The sequence below is a fragment of the Ptychodera flava genome, chromosome 21, assembly GCF_041260155.1.
Source record: "Ptychodera flava strain L36383 chromosome 21, AS_Pfla_20210202, whole genome shotgun sequence".
In the NCBI taxonomy this organism is placed as follows: Eukaryota; Metazoa; Hemichordata; class Enteropneusta; family Ptychoderidae; genus Ptychodera; species Ptychodera flava.
This window is the reverse complement of record NC_091948.1, coordinates 19,212,430-19,238,709: the sequence shown is the minus strand read 5'-3', so window position 1 is coordinate 19,238,709 and position 26,280 is coordinate 19,212,430. Positions and strand designations below refer to the sequence as shown.

The following is a 26,280-nucleotide window of genomic DNA, read 5'->3' as shown; positions in this document are numbered from 1 at the left end:
TATTTAGACAAACGGGCTTTGTTGAAAAACTGAATATTGTGTTTTTCAGCAGCATGCTGTAGAGAGACACCAAGAAACTGTGTTTGATAAATTGCATAGAAATGTTGAAAAATTATCAACAGTTGTAGCTCCTGCCCCATTACAAGGCCAACTTGTTCTACGAAAATTTAATGACATTCATACATTTTTAGACTTTTTCGAGATTAAAGACATAAAATGAGACAAAGCGGTTCTGGGTTTTGTTTAATTATTACTAACATTAGAACCATTGGCCGACATCAAAATGTTGGGAGTCAAAATATTTTCAGGTCCCCCCCCTATAGGCAGAGCAAAACTTTCAAGTCCCCCCCCTCGACTACCCCAAAAATTTTCGAATCCCCCCCTGAATTCCTCCAGCCCCCCCCCCCTCACCACTTTTTTTGAACGCGGCCTTAATATGTTCTGTTAAATCTAGGTCACTACATGTTGATGATCATTTTGAAATTGCTAGCTTGAAATTGCACGCATGCCCACTCTGAAAGAAGTGGGAAGAAAAGAGTACTATGATACCTGTTACCGGAGCTTGCTTCGGACACTAATTCCGGATTTTTTTCACATAAGATAGACCTATATCCATGTTTGGTTAATTCGTGTAAAATCGTACAACCTACAACACCACCTCCGACAACGACAACGTCATGTTTTTCCATATTTGTAGATCTGTCGCACTTCCGCGATTTCGATGACTTGATATAACGCGATTCCTGTTCCTCGGTAGTATCACAGGTGTCCGGAGTTGCCGGTGTACATGCATAGAGAGAGATTGGAAGGTGTGACACGGTTTTGCCCTCCGGAATGAAAATGACAATAAAAATCCATGTATATCAACACATGCAGTCAAAAAACTACCTTCCTCCGACAGATAAATACCTTTGACGTTTAATGTCCAACCCTGAGACGTGTTAATCGTTATTTAGTATCTCTTTTGGCCCTGAATTCCTGGTTTACGTACATCCTCAGGCTGTTACGTACGGCAGCCATTTGGAACAAGACAAATTACCCATGGTTCAGCGCGCAAAAGTGATGAACTCGTGACCTTTGCACGATCAAAACAAACGTGATCGCGGGAATAGGAGTCGTGGTCTATGCAGATGTGTCGAAATCTTGCGATGGAGACCAAAATACGCAATGCTGTCGACCAGGGCCACAATATTTTTATTCTTGGCCAGGCAGGGACCGGCAAAACGCGCCTCATTAAATTTAGCGGTTGCGGGGTCACGGGTTCATGTGGAATGCAAATGAACCCGCACTGCACTATGGGAAAGAATGTAGTTATCCAAATGGCTGCCGTACGTAACAGCCTGAGGATGTACGTAAACCAGGAATTCAGGGCCAAAAGAGATACTAAATAACGATTAACACGTCTCAGGGTTGGACATTAAACGTCAAAGGTATTTATCTGTCGGAGGAAGGTAGTATTTGACTGCATGTGTTGATATACATGGATTTTTATTGTCACTTTCATTCTGGAGGACAAAACCGTGTCACACCTTCCAATCTCTCTCTATGCATGTACACCGGCAACTCCGGACACCTGTGGGTAGTATAGTAAGCTGTCAGTGAGAACGATCTGCCCACTGCGGTAGCTTGCTGTTACACACGTATACGGTCACAGGACCACACCTCTTGACCTTTGACCTTCTCGGAGCTCTTATCCAAAGTCCAACATGGCGACCAGTACGTAAGGACGAACTGCGGCATTCCATATACAAAAATCATTCTTTAATGCCAGTTTCCCTTCCTAAGTTACAGCAATGTCGAATAAACAGTCAACATTCAAGTCATACGTCGACCTGAAGAGCAACGTAAGTACATGTTCACCTATTCTACAATTTTGAATTTTCAAATCTAATGGTGCTTATAACTGCTCGTCTTGGTCACCGACGAATGTAACCTTGCTGGGGACGAAGTCGTGCCAAATCGGAAGTTTTTCAAGTTTATTAATATATTTGGTGTTGTTGATAACTTTATTGTTCCCTTTTAGGCGCCCAAAGGTATTGAATCCAATTGGGAGAGAGAACGTTCTTTTAAATCTTACGTAAACTGGTCGTCTGGTAGCAAAGTTGAACACAGTGCCGTAAGTTTGATGCCTTATCTGTTCAGCTGGGCGTTTTGGGTAATATTAGGCCAAACGCAATATTAAACCGTACTGACATGTATTTTGCTACATTTCGTGTTTTTGCGTTATCATTTTATATGAACGGCGTCGCTCTTTCATGGCACAACCATTTCCTGCACGGTCGCTCGGGTTTACTCGTTCTCTGCGAACTGCTGCATGCTGGGCTGGTGGTTATGGTTTTTCTGCAAGACAGGGTGTACTACTGGTCTAGTTTAGTAAAGTGAGATCGGTGATAAATAGTGCTACGAACCACAGTCCCTTCGGCCTCTCACTGTGAAGGGACTGTGCACAGAAGAACCGAAAAGCGACAGGTCTTCGCAAACAGTGTTTTGATTACTTGGCTAAGATGTCATGCTGAAAAAAGTGTATGCTCAGTATAGAATTACTGGTTAAAGCGGTGATGTTGGTGTAATAATAAATAGCATTATTAAATTTTTAAAAATCGTTTCTAAATCTGCAAATTCGCAAACTGTTATTATTTTCGAACTTTTTAAACATAATAAACCCTTGCTTGCATGTTTTAGGCAATTTTTTTTTAGCAGCCTTGTCATGCAGTAGTTTGGTTCTAGTGGTTCCCAGACACTTCGCACCAAAACCACTTCGCACCATACCATTTCGTCCCATACCATTTCGCACCAAAACCACTTCGCACCAAAACAACCTCGTACCAAAACCACTTCGCCCCAAAAGTCACGTCCCCAAACCACTTTGCCCGAAACTTATCGCTAACTGGTAAAGCTGAAAATAACCACCTTTCTGTCATCCTGGGACTGAAATCTTGAAAGTGTACGCATTTCGCGAAATTGACATCGTGCAATTCCGCGCACGGCACCTGAGTTGTGAACTTGTAGCATTTGCGCGTTTCTTTTTTCTTATTCTATCGTTTATGGTTTCATGCAACAATAAATGGTTCGTGGTAGCCAAAATGTCAACACTTCTCAACTGAAAGAAATAAATTAATGACTAAGACAGAAGAAATTCTCTTGAATGAAAAAGAAATGAATTTATATAAAGATTTCATTGAAAGAAAAGGGTTGATTTGTTTGTATTTAGGAGATTCAACTGAAAACTACAACCCTGAATTAAGCTACAAAATTGATATTATTTTTAAACAATTCTTAGTCGAAGCTATAGACAAGAGAAGGAATTTTTTGAACTAGCTGTTAGCATTCTAGTTTTTATTATAATTGTTGCTGTTTTTTTTGTGTTTTGTTTTGTTTTGTTTTTTCTGCTTCTTCTCTCTGTACTTGAAATTTATTTTTCATCAGTGTTTTGCAGCTCCTAATGTTTTATTTAGTGAGCCCCTGATCTAAAAGGGATGCAGCAAATAAATAAATATATAAATAAATAAATGTCCTAACACATTAATGCTTCCAAGTTGCAGTAAAAACAACCTTATGATACGTCGTAACATCGTTGTTTCAGGACGAGTTGACGGTACTATACTTTGGGCGAAGTGGTTTTAGTACGATGTGGTACTTGGGGCGAAGTGGGGTTGGGCGAAGTAGTACTTGGGACGAGGTAGTTTTGGTACGAAATGGTTTTGGGACGAAGTTGTGTGGGGCGAACTGGTTTTGGTGCGAAGTGTCTGGACCCCGTTCTAGTAAGGTTGTTTTAAAGAAAATTCAGTACATGGTTGGGAAGCTCAATCAAGGTAATTTTGGTAGAGTTTTGCTTTGTAACATGTTACATAGATACTGACAGGAGCATGAATATTTATTTTTGACAAGATTCTAATGCTTTTCATTTTAAATGACACAATCAACAACAGTTACTCTCGATGACAAATAGATATGGGTCAAGTTCCCTATCTGTCCATGTAGTGCTATGGAGGCAGAAGTTCTATGCTTAGATGGAGCAGCTGATCTTGTATTTGTAGTAGATAACATAAGTAAGGTAATGGTGGTTGTCAAATAAATTCAGGTACAAAATAGGGTCATAATAACTGTTTTACTGTAATACCTGGTCCCTCTGTATGAACATCGGAATCTTTATTCTCTGTAGCCCAATGAGTATGGCAAGAGTGTTCGGCTTTGGCTATGCCACCTCAGACACTCTTGCCATACTCGTAGGGCTATATTCTCTGATACTTGAGTTCCAAGGCAGTTTTGGACATACATGTAGACCCTAGAGGGTCTATGTTGTGGATGAGGACCATCAAATTGTCTGACACATGCTATGCTTTATGCAAATATGTTTCTGGGCAGGTTTAGTGGCATTGTTGTTTTATGGAGTACTAGACAATGGGATCTGCTCTTCTTTTTACAGTTTTGGGATTATTCAAATCAAAATGGACGCTTTTTACTTGCAAAGAGTCAGTAGTTAGATAAGGTTTAGATTCTCAAAAAAGCTCATGACACATTGTGACTGATCCACTATCCCAACTTGAAACTGATTATAGACTGTTATGCAGTTTCTGAACATTCTAGCCTTGTGAATCTTGTTATTATGCATCCTTTGGTTCAAAAAACTTGAAACACTAAAAGTGTCTTCTCACAGGGGTTCTCTAAAATACAAAATGCCATTCAATCATTATACAATATGTCACCATTTGTCAGAGCAATGAGGTAGCCCTTCATACCTCCTCAGTCAGAGGGAACATCTCTATATTTGGGCATATCCCATTTTAAATTGTGTGTTTACAGTATCCTGTACTGCTGAAGTAATAACCTTACCAGAACCTTGTCTACTGTTTATGAAAGACTTGAATTTTGCATGTACTGACATGGTAAGGGCACTTTGTTTATGTATGATAAATCAATATTAATACTTTGATAGTGGAATGAACTTTTTTATTCAAGTAAGTTATGATAAATAATTTAAAATTGATTTGTACAATGTATATATTTTATTTCCCTACTCATTAAGAATGTGGGAAGACCCAGTTTCTTTGTATCAAGATCAGACCAGAGTTACAAGATCAGACATACCATCAAGTCCTTCACATTTTATACTTTACATTCACTGTTTACAGTTTGATAGATTCCAGTTGTTTTCAGTCAGTTCAACAAAGGAGAAAGGGACTGACTGTGTCTTCAGTGACAGCCTTCACCAGAGGAACTGTCCATCGATAATACAGTCAAATTACTTATGCATGAAACACCAATTATGCTGTGATTTACTGCAGTTCACTTTCACCCAGTCTTTTCCTTCATTGTTGCTGGTCCTGCTTGACTCTGAGGATTTGCAGTCAAAATCACTTAGACATACATTCAGGTTTTCATATTAAAATCTGGCCTACCACATTGACAGAGGGATTTCCTAATCATTGTCCTTACTCTTCAAGTTCAATGCAATCACATCAAAAGATCCTACGGTACCAAGGAAAGGTGCTTTGAAAACCTTATAGTTATCAGAGGGCAGTGGCTCAATAATCAATAGTAATTATTGCAGCAATGTCAACTCAATACAAAGTATTTCAAAATAATTGTATGCAAAGGCTAGCCTACGGGGCAATATTTTTACCATCGTTAAATTTAGAAAAGAATTTCAATTGTAAAAGGATAGCTATAATTTTTTGTGTTTCGCAAAGTTTCTTTTCGAAGGAAAGGTAGCTCTGCATAATGTCTTAAAGTTTTGTCAACGCAAGTTTTCACCGCTCATGGTTGAAGTAAAAATTATCCTATTTTAATTGAGAAACGGATACAAAATATGACGTAAAATGTGAAGCGCATTGGCTATAGTATATTGTAATCTACTTGTGATTTGCAGCAGTTCATATAAGTCAAAATGTAAAAATTTGCCTCTGGAATTCAAAGAGCTACTCTGGAATAGTTTCAATGTAAATATCGGTATGTTGTTATGATCCATAAGCACATGGGATTGACAATTGCTGAAATGCCTTCTACTGTTATTGTATCAGAAAAGTGTGACATGTCATTAGGTTCACTGCAAAACTTACCACAAATGTTTGGTACATGATAATTTTCATAGTTTCATTTCTCCTTGGAGCAATGGGAATGGAAGAACAGCAATGCCAGTGTCTGGCAATGGAATGTCTGTTATGGGTTAAAAAAACTCAAAGATACAAAGCACGATGAATTATTGGTGAGAGTTTACTGAAATTAAAAGTATTTGCTTAACTGATCTGATTTCTGGAATGTTCTTGCTGCTGGAAATTTAACATTGTATGTGAAAACAAAAGTGTTAAATATTGTTGGAAACATCGGTCAGCCATTGGTATACATGCTGGATGGGAACCACTGAATAAGTGAAACTAAAACTGTAAGGCCTGAATGAGGCAAATGAAGTGAAAGTGGGTTAGGAAATACTCTCATATCCTTTCTATTTTGTACCACATGTTCAGTAGGATAAATATCAAATATATGAGTTTAAATTATGAATTTTAAATTAACTGGAAAACTTACAGCATTCTGTATGCTTTCTATTGTGTTAGTATTAGACTTATATGTATGTATGTCATCATTTTCCTACCTTTCTCTTTTGTCTCTTTACTGCAATGTGTGAATTGAATCTGTTTGATTGTGAATTCTCATATTTTTATAGAATTAGCATATAATCAAAACTCAACCTTGCCAAGGAATTTCAGAAGGTTCAATGTGGGTTGTAGGCATTCATAGAGCTGTACAGTTAAACATAGTGATGAAAATAGAATGAGAGTTTACATTATCTGAGTAGAAATGCCATTTTTTGGGGTGGACATTCACTTTTATAGTTACTTCCAAAGGAACATACTACATTTACAGTGTATGTGTTAAAGTGCTGTCCACATGTAAAGAACAAAAATTGCCAATTTTTAACATGAGTTTGAATTTTTGCTTCTTTTTAGCAGTAATTTATTCATCCTTTGTTCTCTGAAACACTGTGAGTCATCTTTTGACAGGGCTGTGTTCTCGCCCAGATTGTAAATATGTCATTAATTTATGATGTATGTATATCTAGTGTTTCCTTTGAATTTTATAATATCCTAGCAATTTTTGAAGAGATCAGAATTTTACTCTCGGAACCAGAACCTCCATTGAGTCAAACTCATGGTTTATTGAAATTTATGGCCGGAGCTTCATGAAAATTGTTTCAAACAAATTTGGTACGTACTGTACAGTCCTGAAAATATTGGCTTTCCATTTTGACTGTCAGCAATTTTATTTTGTTTGTGCTGTCGGTCATGGTAGCTATACAAGTGCCGAGTCAGAACAAGGTAGTCAGCTGTATTGACAATATGTGTTGTGCATTCTACTGTGGCAGTCTCGTGAAATTTGGCATCACCAATTTGGCTTATTCAGGGGCAGATCTCCCGGCCAAACTTGATAATAGCTTGTTTCATGGAATTTGGCATCGCCAATTTCGCTACTTGTTGGTAAAACTCGATGTTACCTTGCAGTGTATTGCAATTTAGCAAGTGGGCAACAGAAATATTGTACATTCTTACTGATCAATGTTATAAATATAGGGTGCCTCATGTATTATAGCATCCTCATGTCAAATCTGTAGGTATCACTTGGGTAGACTATTTTTATCTCATTACCTTACCGTATGTCAGTCATTGGGTCAATGTAAATTACCATGATATTATCTTCTGTGTAAGAGGGGAATGACCAAAACACAGGTAACAACTTGTGCCTTTGTCTCTGGTTTTATTAGTCATGAAGTAAATATATTGGGTAGTGCTCTAACATTTATTGCATGATTGAAAACTGTAAATATAAATGCAAACATTCATAATCCAGCCATTTTGTCTTTGCTTACTTCACATAACTTGTAATAATTAGTAATATGGTAAATACTGCAGATTAAAGTAACTTCTTTAAAAAGATAATGTCAATTTTTATCATAGCATGAATGACCATTGTAAGCAACTCATATTAGGGTGTAAAAGCTTAATCTCTATTCAAATTAAATCTTATTCTATGAAGTGTCAGTTTTGAAATAAAGTCCATAAATCATTTCCATGTTCTTCCCTTTTTCACCAGGTGGATGTTTGACCTTTGACCCAGGAGATTTGAGAGGTCAAGAGGTCAGCCTCATGTAAAGCCAGTGTCTGTGCTTCTGCTAGTATAAATGTGTTCATGAAAGTGTTAGATTAAATTTGTCCATATCTGGAAAACGACATTTGGTAGAAAGTAAAACATTGTTTTAAACGTTTACAAATGACAGTTTCATTTGCACTGAAATCACAAAAAATAGTTTCTCATTTGTGCAAGGGATACAAAGAAATTCTTATCATATGTAATCAGCTGATATATAGAGATGTGACAATGAGATTGTATTCTTTTGGTAGACGACAGATCTGAAACTAAACTAAAACAGGCTTTGGGGAAGAAATCTTTTATACAAAAACTAAAAAGAAGCTATAGTATGATTTACAATGATAAAAACTCCATTTCGTAAATGCCATTTCCATAACATATACCCCTCAAGTCTCCTGTGACAACGCACAGAGTGTGGTGCTGGGAAGTCTGTTCCATGATCTAATGACCTTTGCACTTTGACCCAATTTTACTTTTTTTTCCATTTCTACAGGTGTCAAAAGCAGCTGAAGATGTCTTTGAGAAAACATTGGAACCCAAGTTACTGGCAGGTGAGCTTGGTGGTTGGTGACTTTGACAGTTTTGAACAAAACAACGTCATTTTGATTTGTTCACTATAATTGTACAGTATTATTAAATGCAGTGATTGCTATCTTTCCCAGACGATCCTATAATAGTGTAAGCAACTATGAAATGCAATGTTCTATCACAGCAGATCCATATGGTGAAAGCTAACTCGTAGTCAGCCAGAGCTATTATATATATAGGTAAACTCAGTTCTGTTTTAGAGTTGTGGTTCTAAAATCTGACCTTATTTCAAAGATGACATGATTAGAGAGGTGCTGAAAGTAGCAGTTGTATTGAAAAAAAGTTGAATATTCTTTCTGTATTTTAGGTGAAATTCAGATCGCCAAAGCTCACAATGTATTGAAGTTCAACTCATTTGGAGACTTGAAACATGGCATGTCTGGAGCGCTGTTCTGCACAAATTTCAAAATCAGCTTTGTCACAGCTGAGAGATCTTCATATGATTTGGTGAGTTCCTCTTCAAATTACTTTCAGTCATGATATGTCAATTAAAGACAGGTCACACTTCACCTTGGAGCTCCACAGTTGAGGGAGGATGAATCATAAAAGTGACCAGTCTCTTGTAAATCAGCTGTCTGTGTTCAAACCCGTACGATTTCTGCTGAGCTTGCAGTTGCAGCAGTCCCTGCTGGTTCGAACAAACACATACTCCAATACTGGAGTGTTGATATTCCATAGTGTTTTTTGTATGTGCCTCTGCTTGTAGTTCATTTCAGCCTTAAAGCTGCCATAAACAGGTGGTATTTTTCCCCAAAGACAATACATTCTAAAAATCACCAGTAGCTCAAATACTCATTTCTTTCTATAAAAATACCGTGCTTGTTCAGCAAATTATCGCTGCCATTTTACTGCCTAGAACATGTATTTTCATCTCTGCTGCAACTGTTCTCTATTCTGTTCAAACTTTATACAGATGAATACTTGACTGACAAGTTCTGTTGAGTACTAGTAGATATTTAACTGTCGGGGTGTTTTTAAGTTATGTGTACAAAACAGGACAAGAGAACAGTTTTGACTACTGTCAACCTTGTTTAGGACAGCCACACAGTTAACTCGAATGAGCAGAAGTAAAGATAATAAAGCCATTGAGAGGGCCAATATGTCACGTTTTGAAAATACTTCAAATAACCTAGTCAAGTAAGAAAGGGCAAAGGTTAGAGTGCAGTGTGAGAGATATTACAAAATCAGCGAAGTAAGATAATTGTAAAACCCTTAGAGAGCCAATTTTTGTCAGCTTTACAAAACATATGTAGACCATTTTTTTCAGAGCCAGACAATTTTTTCAGATTTTTCCTAAAATTTGATCAAAAACTGTAGCCAATCAAAAGTGATGTCCATTTTGTCCAAAAGTATTCAAACAATTACAGAAAAAATTCTTTAAAAAATCGGTAAAATGTTGCACTCAGTTTTTTGGAAACATGTGAGAGATATTAGGGAAGTCAGCAAGGTGAGATAACCTGAAGAATAAAAATAGTACTCAGCAGATACCGTACACAGTTTGAATTAGGTGAAGCAGTACATATCCATGTATCAACTCTTTTGTTCTTACACATAAACTTCTATACTTTGAGAGACACACATATGACACCGGTACTTGAACCGTTACACCTACCCTTCCCAATTCACGTCAGCTCAATTAATGCTATTGATAAAAACATACCCAGCATAAATGTATGGTCTGGTGAGTGTTGAAAGAAAAACCTTGGATATTACAAGGAATATGTATTTACGGCTTTTCATGAAACGAAATACCAGTAAAATCAACACCACCTTTGCACTTGTCATTGTTTTCGCAGGACATGCCTGTACAACACACTGTCAATGTAGGTATTTGTATCAATGCTTGGCAATCCTATATCAAATCCGTTATGCTTTAGTGACTTGCTGTAAAAATACACAAATAATTTTTGTCATACATCTACCGTATGTCTGATGTTGAATTTATTGTTTGTGTAATTTAAATTTGCATGCCAGATTACCCTGACACGGAGTTTAGTGCACATGATTTGTGGCATACCTATTATATGGCTCATCTGTGTGTGTGTCTAAGAATAGTTTCGTGTCAGAGTTCACGCCATCTGTGCTCCCATTAATTATGTGTATGGTATATTAATGAATAAGGGCAAAGCTTATAACTTGGTGTGTTTATTCAGTGGACAAAATTACATTTTTAAAACAGCAAATTTGTTTCAAAGAAAAGAGAAAAGCTTTCAGGTAAATGATTGAACTTGCAATTTTGATATGAAATAATTATGATACATTTGTCAAATTTAAATCAGGAATCTTCGAAGGTGCACTGCTGAGGTGCAGCATGAGAAAAAAAACTATACCCCAGAACACACAGATAATGCCATACATGTAGCAAGGCACAAATAAAGCGGTCATTTTAGAATATATATATATTACACTCACATAACTTTAGTGAGTTGCGGATCATGAAGCTTCATGTTTGAAATTGTCACCAGCAGAGCATAAAGATTAGAAGAAGATTTATGTGAAACACACAGATAACGATGCACAGGAAATGAATGGACAACGTTTTGCAAATTCTGTCAAATATAGGGAACTGCATGCATATTTAAATGACTGTTCATTCGATTGGAATGTATTGAGATGCCCTTCAAACTGCTCGTGAAGTTCATCAAAATATGATTAAGCTAATTTACAGCATGTGTTGAGAATGAGAAAATGCAATGAATGTAATTTGTAATAAAGAAGTTTTGATATGGTATGACAACACCATAAAAATGTCTTGTAACCGGTATGAATTAGTATGGACAACACAGTGGTGATTCTGCCAGAGACTGGGTATGTGTCATTGAATATTGTATTGAAAATTGGTGTGTTCAAAATCCTTTCTTGCCAAAAAGTAAGTAATCACTCAGTAATTTCCAACATTCAGAGAAAATATGCATTCTCTTGAATTACTTGCCTCTCACATAGAGTTGCTGAACCTTCAAAGAATTCTGATGGAGTGCAGAATCTTAAAAAAACTAAGTGGTGTCTGTGTGAAGTGCCATCTAGCATGGAGAGAGAACTTCAGAGTTTGAAATAGTGTGAAACATTGCCTGCAATACAGAATCCAATGTCTCAATCACAAAATACAATGTTCATTCCAACGATACTTGGCTTGTTCAGAAGTTTGACCCCTGTTTGTGACCCATCAGAGGCCTGAGTAGGTTCTCCAGGTGGTCTCCAGGTGGTCTCCCTTTGTGTATGCAAATTTGCATGGTATTTGAGTAACTGTGCTGAGCAAGCAAGATGAAATGTATTTTAGTATCAGTATGTATGAGAATAAGAAGTATCAGTGAAATATTCACATGGTTATTTCATCATTTACCATCAAGCTATAACTAAGCCATGAATATTTGAACAGATAATGTAACAATTGGTAATCCAAGTCATTTCCAGTCCCACCTTGCTCCTCTCTCCAAAAAACATTTTATGTGCATCTCAACAGAAGAACAATCATGTATTCTCCCAGTACCCAGATGTTTCAGATATTGTATTAAAGTCCTAATAAGAAACTTAAAATTTCACATCAGTCAACATCTTGAATACTGCACCTGGTAGTTCAAACAACAAGTCTTTTGTGTTGAATGCACTTCTGAGTTTCTGATGTATTTCCATTTTCCATAACTTGAGACAGTGTTCTCTTACAAGATGGAAATTTTAGAGTTTTTTCATAAGGACTGGATAATTGTAACACCCTTACTGTACAATTATTTATCTACACTGGTAATTATTGATAGGAGGATCAACTCACATGTGCTCTGTTGAGACGGAAGTTAAACGTTTATTGTTTGTGTTTAAGTGTGGGTTTCAGTTTCACGATGTCAGAATACTTTGTAAGATATTACAGTTGAATCTCTTTTCTGAACAGTTACTCACCCCTTATTGGATGAACACAAACGTAATCACTAAATTTCTAGCCAAATATAGGTCAGGGGTCAGATCCAGGAAACATGTCACTCAGTGTGAAGCAGAAGATACTGAAAAGGTCATAGGGTCACATTGTACAGGTTTTTTATTCCATTGACGAGACAGCCTGATGATTGATACTACGTGACTTACAGTGCCAGTTTCTGTTCATGTGCACCACAATATCAGAAGTTTACATTGACTGTACATGTTGTGGAAGTGAAACATGAGCAAAAAGTTAGAATGTTGGGGCAGCTGATCAGAGCAATTCAGTGGTGTTTCTTGGATGATGCGGTTGTCTGTATATTATTATTACTTATGTTTTTTGTCAGAATAAATGTATAGAATGATGTGTACAGCATTGTACTTGGATGATGTGTGTAAGTATGCGTACCAACATAATTTCACTTACATTGAAGCAAAAGCCCCATGTCTCTCTCACAGTGACTTATACCATATGAATATACAAGTAGTATACTTGGAGAAAAAAAAATTACTGTGAATGATTATTTTTTTGCTTTTCATTTTCAGATGGGCATTGGTCAGAAAAATATCTTACTTGGTGAAAATGATATCCCACTAACGTGTGTGGATGCTGTGTACCAAGGTAAGATAAATCAAAACATAGATGTTACATAATTGTAACACCCTTACTGTACAATTTTGTGAACAAATGAAACCTGTGGGTTAATATCAGCACATGTCCATTGGTTGATATATTTGACCATGGAGGTAGTAGAGAAGGAGTCACAACTAGGCGGAGATCAAAGGGACCATGTGTTTTGCCGCTGTTTGCCTTACAAACTACTCCATTAGCACCAACGGGACTTGCGAACGCGTTTTCTCGGATTTAGGAAACAAGATTAAGTTCGTTCGGGGTTGTTCGGGTGTTTCGGCCCATGATGTAAGGTCTGAAAGGCGTGACTGGGCAAAACTTCGCATGTCCAAGAGGTCAGAGGTCAGATCAAAGGTCATAGACTTCGTGTTTAGAATGGCCATCATTTCAGTCATTCCATTGATTGGCTGAGGTTATTTGTTGGATGTGTTACAGTAAAAACAAGGCCATATTCTTCAGTTACACTCATGTCTTCCTTATTAAGGATTCATTTCTCTGAAAGTGTCAGTCGTGACAGTTCTCAGAAGTGTACATGTCTGACATGCAAAGCAGTCAGAAACACATTGATTTGACATTTTCAGCAGGAAGTACATGTATACACTCATTAGACAGCGGAGCAGGAAGCCTAACATTAGCCAGAGGGAAGTACATGTATCTATTGTGTGCATCATGTCCTCATATTTATTTTAATATGAATAGGTACAATTTTGTCCTTCCCTTGGACTATACATTGTATTATGTGTACCGGTACACCGAAGGTCTGCAAACCATTTTCAGATCCGCCAGACCATGAGCCCAGCCGAAGTTTCCACCTACGCATCGCTAACATTTTAGTTTCCAGCCAAATAATCTACCAGTCTTTTTCACTCATTACCAGTAAAAAATATACCTGCCCAGTCATAAAAATTATAAGTCAATTAGCTTGGATTTGATCAACCCAATACATGTGCAGGCACTAGGAACATGAAGAAAATGTGACAACTTTGTATAGTCTTGAATCTATTTTGTAAATGCGCTCAGGTGATACTGACTCAGTTTCTGTTTCAATCCATCTGCATTTTGAAATGTAGTACATAGTTTGCATCATAGTTATGAATATTCATATCAATCAAGAGTGTACAAAAAGGTACAGTCACCCATGTTTGATAATGCAGCACAATGCTCCATTGATTTCTATGCAGGCAGTTGGCCAGAAATCCACTACTGCCAAGTGTAGATACTGTGTAGCGGTTAATGAGAGAAATTTTATGTGAATCGGTAGTTTGATCCTTTTCTTGTATTTTCAAAAGATGAAAGATGCTGCTATGGTCATGAGTTTTAAGATTAAAAATGCTTTTGTAATCCACATTTAGAGTCAAAATATTTTTGTTTCCATGAACATCCTACCATATAAACACAGATAATCAGATTTTCCACTTCGGTGCAATAATTCTGGTTATCTTTTAGACTTTTGCTAATAATTAACCTGAGCTGTCACACATCATTGCTTTGAGACTAAGCACTCTTTCTAGGTCAGATAATCTTAAATGTTGATCCAAATGCTAACAGACAAGCTATATATCTCCAATAAGTCTTCCAATGTTTTCAATATTATCTTCATCATTGTTGCTGGTGAGCTAATTGATCAGTCGATTACAAATTAGTCTTTCTGTTCAGTAACCAAGGGGGATTTCATGACTGACGAAAGTCAAAATACAATATTAGGATTCACGTTGAATAATAAACAGAAAGTCATACAAATGGTGTTGTCAGGAACTTGAAAGTTTCAGATAATACACAACATTATGGTTTCTCTGCAACATAGAAAGATGTATCATGTGATAAAAGCACACCTGTCAGTTGAATTATAGCAGTTGATGCACGACAAAGAGATGTGGGTTTTTCAAACGGGTATGTTTAATAGACTGAATGAAGTTTAACTTGCTAGATACATAGCCAAGTGCAAATTGATTTCTGAGAATAAGCAAGAAAGATGGCTGACTATATATACATGTAAGAGACTTTCTTCTTCCATTATCACGTACAACAAAACTATAGCCATTAATTATTGATGTTTGTTATCACAGTGATGAGCCTCGTTAGTTATGATGACAATACAGTATCAACAAAGAAATCAATATCATTGGATTTTGATGATTTGGATTCCAACTTATAAAATATGAAATCCTGAGTCACGTTTTCTTGTCTTTTTCAGCTTCGTACAGTAAAAAACAACGAAAGTTGCTTTCACCTGGCGGTGGCAATTTATCTGGAGCTATAAAAATGATAGAAATTCACTGTAAAGACTTCCGTGTCTACACTTTCAGCTTCAAATTCAGTCCCAGAGGAGAAGATAAAAACGTAAGTCAGTTGTGGTCAATGACAGCTAATCACCTCTTCCAAGGTGACAGCTGATTGGTCACTGGTACAATGCTGTGAATGTTACGACTGATGTTATTGGATCTTCATCTGCCAATACAGCACTGTATTTTTCTTTTCATTCTGTTTGCACTGGAGCTCCAGGGACTTATAGAATTTGTAATTGGTAATATGAAAGCACTCTCACTTTATAAAACTGAACTGAAGTCACTCCTTGGCAAATAATATTTTACTTTTCTCTTCAAATAATTTTGTTTGTCATTTAAACTATCATATGGATGTTTTGAAGTGGGTTTATCCTGATAAACAAATTTTCAGGAAAATGAAAATTCTTTTCCATGCTGTACGTTGTAGTTTTGTTGAAATAGTTGTTGACAAGTAACAGTTCAATAATTTAAAGATTTTCCAAAGAGCCATTAAACTTTCATAGAACAGAAGTCATTGTAAAAACTTTAATGTTGTTTGCTGACCTAAAAAAATTTATGATTGCCAGTGTGTCAATTTTTTGCATTTTTATGCGCTAATGCATGCTTTCTGCAGCCGTCAAAAATTAGAAAAAGTGAAATTTATTTTTGAAATTATTGATATTTCTTTATGATTTATATTTTGTTCTCTGTTTGCAAAATATGTAACAATGCATTGTATTTGTAGTGTTCATGGTAATAGCATCTTCACCATGATGGATTGAGTCTTCTGATAGTATGTGTTTTCTCATCAGGTTGTCAATGCTATTCTACACCACGCGTTTCCAAGCAAGCTCCAGCTACTGTTTGCATTCGTCTTCAATCCCAAGGAACATGTCAATTCCAGCAACTCTCCAAACCACCCTTCCATCAGGCTGAGTTCTGAATCCATGCCCAAGGTGCCAGCCTTCAGAGATGCTGGTGATTGGGATAATGAACTCAAAAGGGTCAATGCCAGTGGATTTCGTGTTACCATGGCAAATCAAGATTTCAAGATCTCAGACAGGTTAGGCAAAGTGTGATATAAGAAAACCATTTCAACAGATGTACGATAGATGTAACATTTGATAATATTTAGGTTACTTTATTCTTGAAACAAGTACTTTTTGGTTTTCTTCTCCCTGAAATATATGAAAAGGACAATTTATCAGCCTTGCAAACAACAGATCATGCACTAATGAATTCTAGTCTGGAGTAACGTTCAGCTGTCAGAGGTAAACAATGACAGTACACATACCACACACACCAGATCTCTAAATTTTTGCCGAAAGGATTCAAAGCACACTTACTCATTAACTCAAGAACAGATATGTTCAACAAACGTACAACTCTTTTATGCTACACAAATTTTGTTATGCCAGTTTGAGCTTATTATAAAATTAGGCCAAAAGCGAGGACAATAAGGATTTTGCAAAGGAGTGGAATGATCCAACCTTAACTTCACTTGAGTGGTGAATATTGTTGCACCGGAATTGAAGTGGCAAAATCGATCTTTTTGACCTTTTTGTGATATCAGGAAAACATTGAATCAACATAACAATTGATACATAACTGAACAAGTGTCAAAAATCACCCCTTTGCTGAATGCAAACAGATCATTTTGTATGTGACCTTTAGACAGTTATATTTTTATTATCGTGACCTGCTTTCCCATGACAAAGAAACATTGTCACAATATAAGGGAAAGCTGCTGTCCTTATCTATATGAAAGACACTGCCAATTAAAATTTCATAATAAAGGCTTTCATGAGGTCCAAATTTTATGTAACAGTGTATACATGTATTCACCAGTGTTTGCTACAAATCGTAAAATGTTTCACTGAATGTTTTAATCTTGTCTAGCTGAAAGCAAAGTTAAGGTTGTGCACAGTGGACCAGTATCTCAACATGCTGTTCACGGCGAACAAAATCCCAGAAAGAAGCTCAAAAAAAGCAACGAAGCTCTTTGTCCCTTTAAAATTTTTCTTCTGTGCCATTATCAGCAATACCAAATCTCTTTTGTGTTGTTTTACTCCAGTGCGTCAACTTCCAAATCTGATGCAAAGTGTACCACAATTAATTTTCCCCATTTGTCTGCTTCAGTCTTCCAGAATATTTTGTAGTGCCTTCATGTCTGACAGATAGTGACATAAACAATGCAGCTCCGCATTTCATCGATGGAAGAGTGCCTGTAAGTTGATTTATGAATCTGTTTTCATGCAATAGAGAATTCAAAAGACTATAAGACTATCAAAAATGGAGAAAAAATATATAAGGGAACTTCCTGAATTTCCAATTTTCATTTATATTTGCATTTTTCAGAAAATCTTTGACTGTGTTGGACATAAAATTATTGGTTTGCATCTCACCTTAGGAATCTTACAAAATTACTTTGTCAACATATTGTTTTATTTTGTATCTTTTGAGTTTGCAAAATGTAAGTACTGATGCAAAAAGAACAGAAAAGGAATGTTTGAATTCACTGACACACAGCTAGATGATGATGATAAATTTTACAATCTTCAAGACTGTACAGCGTGTGTGTCTGAATTGTACAGGCACTGACATTTCCTGCCATGCCTAAGGCATAGCCAATTTTTTCTATGTTTAATTTGTCAGCTGATGTGCAGCGTGCTCGGAAGGTTATATCTGATTGGTTGATTTTCACTATTCACAAAAGCAAATTAGACAAAAAGCTTTTGCTGGTCTCAATCAACCTGCAAGAATGCAAAATAAAATATTTTTTTAGACATGATGTACATTTGTCGGGTCAGAGCAGTGGACATATGGTATGGCCAGTGTTTGTACATTTATGTTTGCGATACTGACCCAGTGAATAAACTATTTATTACATGGTGGGCAAGGCAGTGATTTCACTCCTTAAACAAAAGCAAGCTAACATCAACAAAATTTGTTTTTCCAGACATGGTGTTGGTCACACAACAATGGCAGTTCCCTCTACAGGATGGTTCCCCTGCGTGCTGATACTGAGTTTGTAGATCGAGAAAGAAGGTTTGTTTTTTTTTGTCCAATTTCAAATGTAATGATCCATAGTTTTGCACTACAGAGGGAGCATTGCCTTCATTTGTATGGGATCACTGTACTTAAGTCATTCTCCTTACCATACCAACCAAACCTTGGCTCTAGAAGGGTTCATATTGAATTTACTAATAACGTAGATCGTAGTCGATTGCAGGCATATATATTAAAAAAAATATGGGTGAAATTAACTCAGAAACAGCATGCCATAACATGGATTTTTCCCTGTACTTATTCACAATGCATGGTGCCAGTGTTTTGACTAATTAAATGTAAACCATATTGTAACCATGGTAGCTGTATGGATTTTAAATGATGGAGAAAGAGAATAGTTTTGATGTCGGTGAGATGGAACAGAGTATAAAAACTGATAACATTTGATTAACACTTACCGTTTGCTTATCATTTGTGTATGATTCTTAAACTGTGGACAATACGACATGTTTTAGCAAGCGGAGCGACAGTACTAGGTTAGTACATGTACATATCACCCACAGTACTGCACAGACATCGCAAGATACGTGTATGTCCGTTGTTTCTTTCAATGCAACATCATTCCAAGGCTGTCAAAACATTAAAGCTGCAAGCTGCTAGTGGTTAATGTAATATCTGCTACAGCAACGCCTGCACTGCTGTCATTTGTGGATGTATATTAAATTCATCATGGAAATCAGCGAACGTTGCCAAACAGCTTCACAGTCATTCCAGTGTTTACTTTAAATTGTCAAGTGTCTTGCAAGTCTTATTATGTGTACATTATGATCAAACTAAGGAAATCATATTCATTAATGCGACAAAGTGTAAACTTGTGTAACAGTGATCTATAGAGAATTCTAAATGAATTTCAAAAATGATAATATAATTATAAAAGAAATGAACTTTTCCGAATTAATGTCATTAAAAAAACTAATGATAAATTTCTACATCACTCTCTACTATCAAGATGAAACAGAAATATAAAAACCTAGCTTATCATGAGGTATTTCTAGGTTAACACGTCTACTTTTCTGAATCTTTTTCTGTTGAGGTGTATCAGCCTCTGAGAAATTTGTATTTTATGTCTTTTCAGCATGCTTAAAGCAATCAAAGATGTCCATCCTAAAAAAGAAAAGTCCTTTATGATCCACATAGAGAAATATTGTCCTTCTGTCGGTAGTATTCAGAGCTCTTTCAAGAAACTTCAAGAGTTATGTATGCCAGGTACGTATCGCATAGCAATGCAGAACTCACAGACTACATTGAAAGATTATTGTATGTGCAAGTATGAATTGCAACACAGGCCAGCCAAGTTTAAACACAGCACAAGTTTCAAATGAGACAAGCAAAACCACAAAGTACTGTGAAACCTGTCCTTATTGACACTTTTCCATTGAGAAGGTATATAGCTCACCTAAAGAAAGCTAGGCCCAGTCTCTTTTGCAAAAAGAGTTAATTTTCTCGAGGATGTCTGATAGTTAATTTTTATAGGACCTCTGGGAATTTGTTGCTTCATATAATGTGACAGATATTCAGACTCTCAAACTTTTATAATACTCTGTTGGTCTACCACTTGTGCTGGCACATTTTGAAGCTCATGGAATAACTCCTTAGTAATTTATTTTTTTGAAAATCAATAAGTTAATTTTTCCCTATAGAGTTACCGTAACACAGTAATGGCGGCCATTTTGAATTTCAAATATTTGCAAGGTGACCCCTGATATTTAGTCTTGATTTTTAATGAGAATGCTTTAAAGTTTCGTCGAGGAACGTGTAGGCAAAAGGTTAAGTATTTCGATTGGGAGGCGCATACTACCAAGTTCAATAGAATATGAATCTGTCCAATTTAAGAATGACTTACTATTCCAAAGGGGTGCACTGTCCCTAATAGACAGGTTTCACTGTACATGCCCGGAAGCTCATGGAATTCTGTCCTTCCACACTTTGTTATAAACAAGACAGTCAAAAAGACCACTGACCCTAGGTTTCAGTTTCTCATAAACCAGTGTTTGACCTCCTCACAAAAAAAAGGTTTGAATTGTGGTTTTTGTAGACAAGGGAAGTTTAAAAGTTTTGTCATTCAAAGACATCGGTAAAACATTGCCGGAATTTTAAAATGCCTATCAGCGACTTGATATCAATGTTGTGCTTTGTTCACATCAAGAAAATCATTTGTATTGGATCAGCATCATAAAAAAGGAAAACTATTGTATGTGATATGGTAGAACAATTTAAATGATATGGTAGTTGAAATATCAACATATAATTACACCTAAATGACATAGAACTCAAACCATGGAATTAACAGAGTGATGAACAAGACTTGCATTTCTCTTTTAGAATCCATGAAAGAGTTCTGGGGGAGTGATGACAAGTGGTACACCAGCCTAGACATTACAAAATGGTTACATTGCGTACGGTAAGAAGGACTTGTGTACTGCATTTTGAAATGCTGCATGGCAACACAATTTTATACAGATATCAAGGAAGAAGGGTGTCTTAATCATTAATTTTTCCGTTTTAACAAACCATCGCTGTCAGTCCTGAAGTGACGCGTCAGGTACTGGTATTATCCCATGCTTTATGGTCAATGTACATAATTGATCACACTTGCCGAGAGAAAAGTGTAGAATGGTATATGGATGTCAGCTATCAAAAATGTATGAGAACTACAGGTTTATCGCTCATAAAGTGATCATTACCATGCTGTCCTTTCTGTTTGTAGGAGATGTCTGTCTACTGCCACTGAGGCAGTCGACTGTATTGTGAGTAAGGGCAAATCGGTTATCTTAAAAGGTATGGTCAATATTAGATGATGGGTTTTTTCACTCTCGGAGAGTCCTTTAAATTCAAAACTTGCCTGGAAAGTCAAGGAAAATAGGTGATACTTTTAGGAAATCCTTGAAAATCAGTTTTGTGTTGAAACTTTCAATTTGCAGTGGATGTTCAATGAAAAATGTCAATGAATTTTTTACTGAGACACCGCTGGAAAATGGTCTCATTCAACATGAAGTATTCATGGAAAACCACTAAAAGACTGTGTACTTTTGTGTGTTCTGTACTTTTCCAAGAATTCTCAATATTCTAGACATGATATGTTATTCATGATTTTGTATTTGCCTTTGTTTTTAGAATCTGAAGGTCGTGATCTGTCTTGCGTAATATCATCACTGGTACAGCTAATATTAGACCCTTACCTCCGTACACGCGTTGGATTTGAAAGTCTAATTCAGCGAGAATGGGTAGTGATGGGACATGAATTCCTGACAAGATGTCAACACGTGTCATTGCCAGAAGGTGAAGAGGTAGGAATGAGCTGTCTTGGCATCTTTGTTTTAGTCTTTTATATATCTGTGTGCATACAGAGCTTTTCCATGTGTCAAATTCAAATAGAGCTGTAAAAGCCTCTAGCTAGTTATGCCAAAACCAGCTGCAAATTCTCACCAGCAAAATACGTTTAAAACTTGCTCAAAAAGTTAATTGTGAACAGTGAAGCTCCATCCTTGCAAGATAGCAATAACTGCTCCTGTTTGTTTCACTGGCTTTTTTATTGACTTGACAAGTCCCGTCGCAATCTCTGAACCAAGAGCAAAGATTATAATTTCATCTCGTTATGGTTTCTGGTTGGATGTCCTTGGGTTGATTTTGTCTATTACATCAGAAAGTTTAAGATTAACGTGTATCTCGCCGAAGAAAGATTGCGTTTTCTGACATATATCAGAATTGCAGCTGTTTTTTATCGTGTATGTCATTCCAAACACGCTTTGCACAAGTTTGTATTTAAGTGCAAGTCAAACTGATGTCAGTTTCTTTCTCTTTGTTTTCTTTCAAGTCGCCAGTTTTTCTTCTGTTCTTGGATTGTGTGTGGCAGCTGGTCAACCAGTTTCCACTGTCCTTCAGTTTCACCGACACCTACTTGATAACCCTGTGGGACTGCTCCCACCATGGACTGTTTGAAACATTCATATTCAACAGCGAGCGTCAGCGATACCGGTCGATTTTGCAGGAAGTGAAGGAGCCAGCAAAGCTGGTGTCGGTGTGGGACTGGTCGCTGCAGTTCAAAGAGGAGGACATCGCCCTCTTCAACAATCCCATGTACTACACTGAGCATCCGCAACACCAGAACTGTGTGGGATGCAGAAATGAAGACTTGAAAGAGCTGCAACTAAAGTTGAGCCCAGTGGAGGAAAGCACAAACGTCAATGATGAGAAATTACCATACCGCAAACTCAGTCAGGCTAGCCAAATATCGGCTGAGCAGAGGCTGTCAAACAGTTGCAACTCAGACACGAACCTGGCCCAGAGTTTGAATGCAACTGGGCCCGCAGTCAAATTTTGGATTCAGTGTTATTTACGGTGGATTCCTAGCGTTCATGTAGTCAACGGCGGACCTCCCACGGAATTTCAGCAGCAATGCATGCTGGTTGATGAAATCCACTACCTTAGGCGTAAGGTACACAGTCTGAGGACATCCACGCCATTGGCGAAGAGGTCTGGCCAAGAAAGCAGTTTTTACTTTACATATGACTCGTCGCCGAGACTTAGTGAAAATTTCACGTCGGCGTTTCCCTTTTCACCCAGCTCCTTAAGCAATCACATGACATCGTACGTTGCGGACAAGAGTGCACTGTCAGCAGTGGCCGGAATGTTCATCCGTTCGCCATCAATGTCAAGCTACGATGGCTTGCATAGCAGTGGATCAATGTCATCAAGTAACAATGATGACCTCGATGAGGAATCCTAAATCCATCAACAAAGTGCACAACCTCTGCCCTTTGAACCATGACCTCATCATCAATTTATAGGGCTAGGACAAGGAACATAGCCCCAGGCAACTCAGCTACCCAAAATTATTTCGAGAGAGACTACCGGAAGTGCAGTTTCTGACATTATGCAATGCTTTCGGAGATCAAAAACCTCTTCAGTTGAGTCATAGTTGTTGGTCACAGACCAACTGATAAATAAGTAAATAATAAACAAATTAGTTGAAGTTTTACCTGCATGTTCTTCGGTGAAGAAAAACCAAATCTTTACCTTGTAGAGTAAATTTTAGTCTTACAAATGTCATCAGCGAGAGAGGAGCAAGGCTTCAATACAATGTGCAATTTTTTGCTGTGCCTGACATTGTGAAATTTTGGGAGTGTTTGTCAAATTGTAAGAGAGCGAGTGCATCCAAGGTTTTAAGATCTGTATAATTTTTAAAGATAATTAAACCTGAACATGGTTTGTATAGCAATTACTGTAACATTATACAATTTATGATGGGTGTAATTTTTTTTCCATTGTCAGTACATATATGAGACCACTGTAGTGTGGATTTTTGTGTTTTTACTTTTTTCTTTCGATATATATTATCTATGTAGCTCATCATTTTGACAATTTTTTTTCAAATCATTATGTACAGTGTATGATCATATGGTACTCTTCATTTACTGTAAGTTTCACTTTTTTGAAATTTTTTCATAATTAATAATCAGTGGTCGCTGAATTTTGGAAACTTGGTAGGGTTTCTATATTTATAAATTACATAACTCCTTCGTCAGTGTGTGAACTCCATTGTCAGTGATTTTGCAGTTGATAAATGCAAGTATAACTGCATAGGAAAAGTTGGTGGGTAACCATCCTGGCTTTAATACTGAATAAGATGACATGGGAGGTAGGGAATGTTGTATAATATTTATGTGTACCAATGGTTTTAGGTAGTCAGCCATCTTGATCCTAGGAGAATAAAATGGTAGTTTTGAGAGCTGGAAGATTCTCAGATGTTGTCGATGAACAAATCCAGGATATCACAGAACAAAAATAAAAATATGTGGAGACGTAACTCAGCATTATGAACCATATTTAGTTTAGTTTTCCAAATGAAAGTAGCAACTCCAGAAAATATTAATGAAGAAAAAGCAATGACGTTAGGTTCAAATTCAACCCATGAAACAGCTGTAAAACAAAGGATATGACAGTGAGCGGTGTTTATTCTACTTGCCTTGGCCTTTCAAGACTCCAGAATAACTTTCTATTGATTCAGATGTGCAAACGCTGGCTCCAGATCTCTGCCACAATTCTACGCAAATACAAGAGAAGTGAGCTAGTCATTGGTTTGACCAGTAGGAGTATCCAACCAATCAGAATATATGATATAATGGTTAATTTTTTTTTCAAGTTCCCACTGAAGTTATCATGTGATAGTGCATTGGCGTAATGTTTGCCACCTTCCTTGAAGTTTACGTACATATAATCTTTAACTACACAATGACAGCGGCTGATCTATATATGTTGGTGGACTGCTGTGCACTGTTCTCTGAATGTTACCTTTAACCCACCAAATAAAAACCAAATTTCAACATGTATGTGTATAAAGTATATACTGATATAAGATTTTGTGTTTCACAAGAAAGTGAGTGCAATATACCCTGGCCGAGGTCGTCAATGCAGGCACTGGCCCAGCTCACAACTAGTTGACGTCTCTCTGGATACCTTCTGCACCAGAAGTTATAGCTTTCAATCAATTTCACTGTATTCAGCAGAGTAATCCAGGATATTTTTGGAAAAAACATGAGTTCACACAAACAGTAGCTTCCTCGAACACATCTTTACTCTGATATTTTAAGTTTTTTGTGTCCAAATTTTCCACTGGAGTGCAAAGCACAAGGACTGTTTTCAAAAAGTTTTGCTGGACATTCAGCTTGTGTGCACTTGTTTTGAAGCCTGTGAGGTCAAAGAAGGTTCCACCGCCTTGCATTTGTGAAAATCAAAAATATCATTTTCCCTCTTAGAGTTAGTACAGGGTACAGTACTAGTGGTCCTTTCAAATTTCGAGTATACCTGAAGTCTGGGTAAAATTTTGTTATAAATACCAGACATTGTATACAGTGAACCCTGATTTTCATTCTTGATTATGAAAAGGAATGGTTGAAAGTTTCCATGAAGAAAGTGTATATTCGAACAAAGTGCAAACTTTCTCTTTGCTTGAAAAAGTGCAAGGTGTAGAGAACACTTGTGCCTCTTCCATTACAAACAGCAACTCATTCACTTGTGCCAGTATATGCTACAAGTTCATAACATGTTGGTTGATTTCTTCAGCTTGTGGAAAAAAGAAAATATTTGGAATGTGCAGCAGTCTAATACAGTAACTGTAGCTTCAGTGGAATATAACCATTGCATAGATTTCCAAAATATCATGTTATTTAAGTGAGTGTACAGCGGGTCTGACCTACGCTCACTTTCGCTAAGGATAGTTCATGTTGTGTGGGCACTTTGGCTTTTGATGAAAATCCATCAGGTTTCAAGTACACCAGAAAGAGTAGAAGGCAAAAAAACTGCTGTGGCAACTCAGAAGGGAAGTGCTGACAAAAAAAATTACACACATTCACTTTCCCATCACGATGTAAAAGTGAAACAAAAACTTTAAAAAAGTAAATTTTCTCAGAAGTTCCAAATGATCAAAAGTAAAGTGTGTCTGTAGGTGTATATACAACTCCTGCTTAGGTTGATCCTGTCACTTATTTAGTCATTATGTTTTCCTCTTTTTTGTTTTTCATTTCCTGGTGTTAGTTTATAGTGATCATGCAGTAATATGGTGTCAACTATTAAAGTGTACTTTAAATACAGAGATTTGAGATGATGTAATCAGTTTTAGAAAATAAAAAGTATATATCTGGATAAGTTCAACCATCGACCAAAACTGCCACCCACAAA

At 36.9% G+C, this 26,280-nt stretch overlaps 2 protein-coding genes across 8 annotated transcripts in view; one reads left to right on the top strand and one right to left on the bottom strand.

The window, feature by feature from the left end:
- Positions 1 to 1,674, bottom strand: part of LOC139121634 (glycerol 3-phosphate dehydrogenase-like) — a 9,544-nt gene extending 7,870 nt beyond the window's left edge. Inside the window, exons 1-2 of one of the 3 annotated variants that reach the window (XM_070686693.1) lie at positions 1,574 to 1,674; positions 550 to 749 (exon numbers count right to left, since the gene is read on the bottom strand). In XM_070686693.1, coding sequence (XP_070542794.1) covers positions 550 to 689 — 140 coding nt within the window. In that variant the 5' untranslated portion in view covers positions 690 to 749; positions 1,574 to 1,674. Of the gene's footprint in view, positions 1 to 549; positions 780 to 1,573 lie in introns of those variants that run through there. The other 2 variants (XM_070686695.1, XM_070686694.1) reach the window with 2 other exon arrangements.
- On the top strand, positions 1,589 to 26,280 carry LOC139121632 (myotubularin-related protein 10-like). 5 transcript variants are annotated; one of them, XM_070686685.1, is made up of 15 exons: positions 1,680 to 1,844; positions 2,024 to 2,116; positions 8,639 to 8,696; positions 9,041 to 9,180; positions 13,186 to 13,261; positions 15,465 to 15,610; positions 16,347 to 16,597; positions 17,674 to 17,761; positions 18,494 to 18,582; positions 19,059 to 19,079; positions 19,679 to 19,809; positions 20,926 to 21,004; positions 21,311 to 21,381; positions 21,718 to 21,890; positions 22,418 to 26,280. In XM_070686685.1, exons 1-15 carry the CDS (start codon positions 1,794 to 1,796, stop codon positions 23,327 to 23,329), a joined length of 2,379 nt encoding a protein of 792 aa, XP_070542786.1. In that variant the 5' UTR covers positions 1,680 to 1,793; the 3' UTR covers positions 23,330 to 26,280. The 5 variants fall into 5 exon arrangements, with proteins under 5 accessions (XP_070542787.1, XP_070542786.1, XP_070542788.1 ...); XM_070686689.1 differs by having other exon boundaries at positions 1,693 to 1,844; positions 10,530 to 13,261; XM_070686686.1 differs by lacking the exon at positions 19,059 to 19,079 and having other exon boundaries at positions 1,589 to 1,844.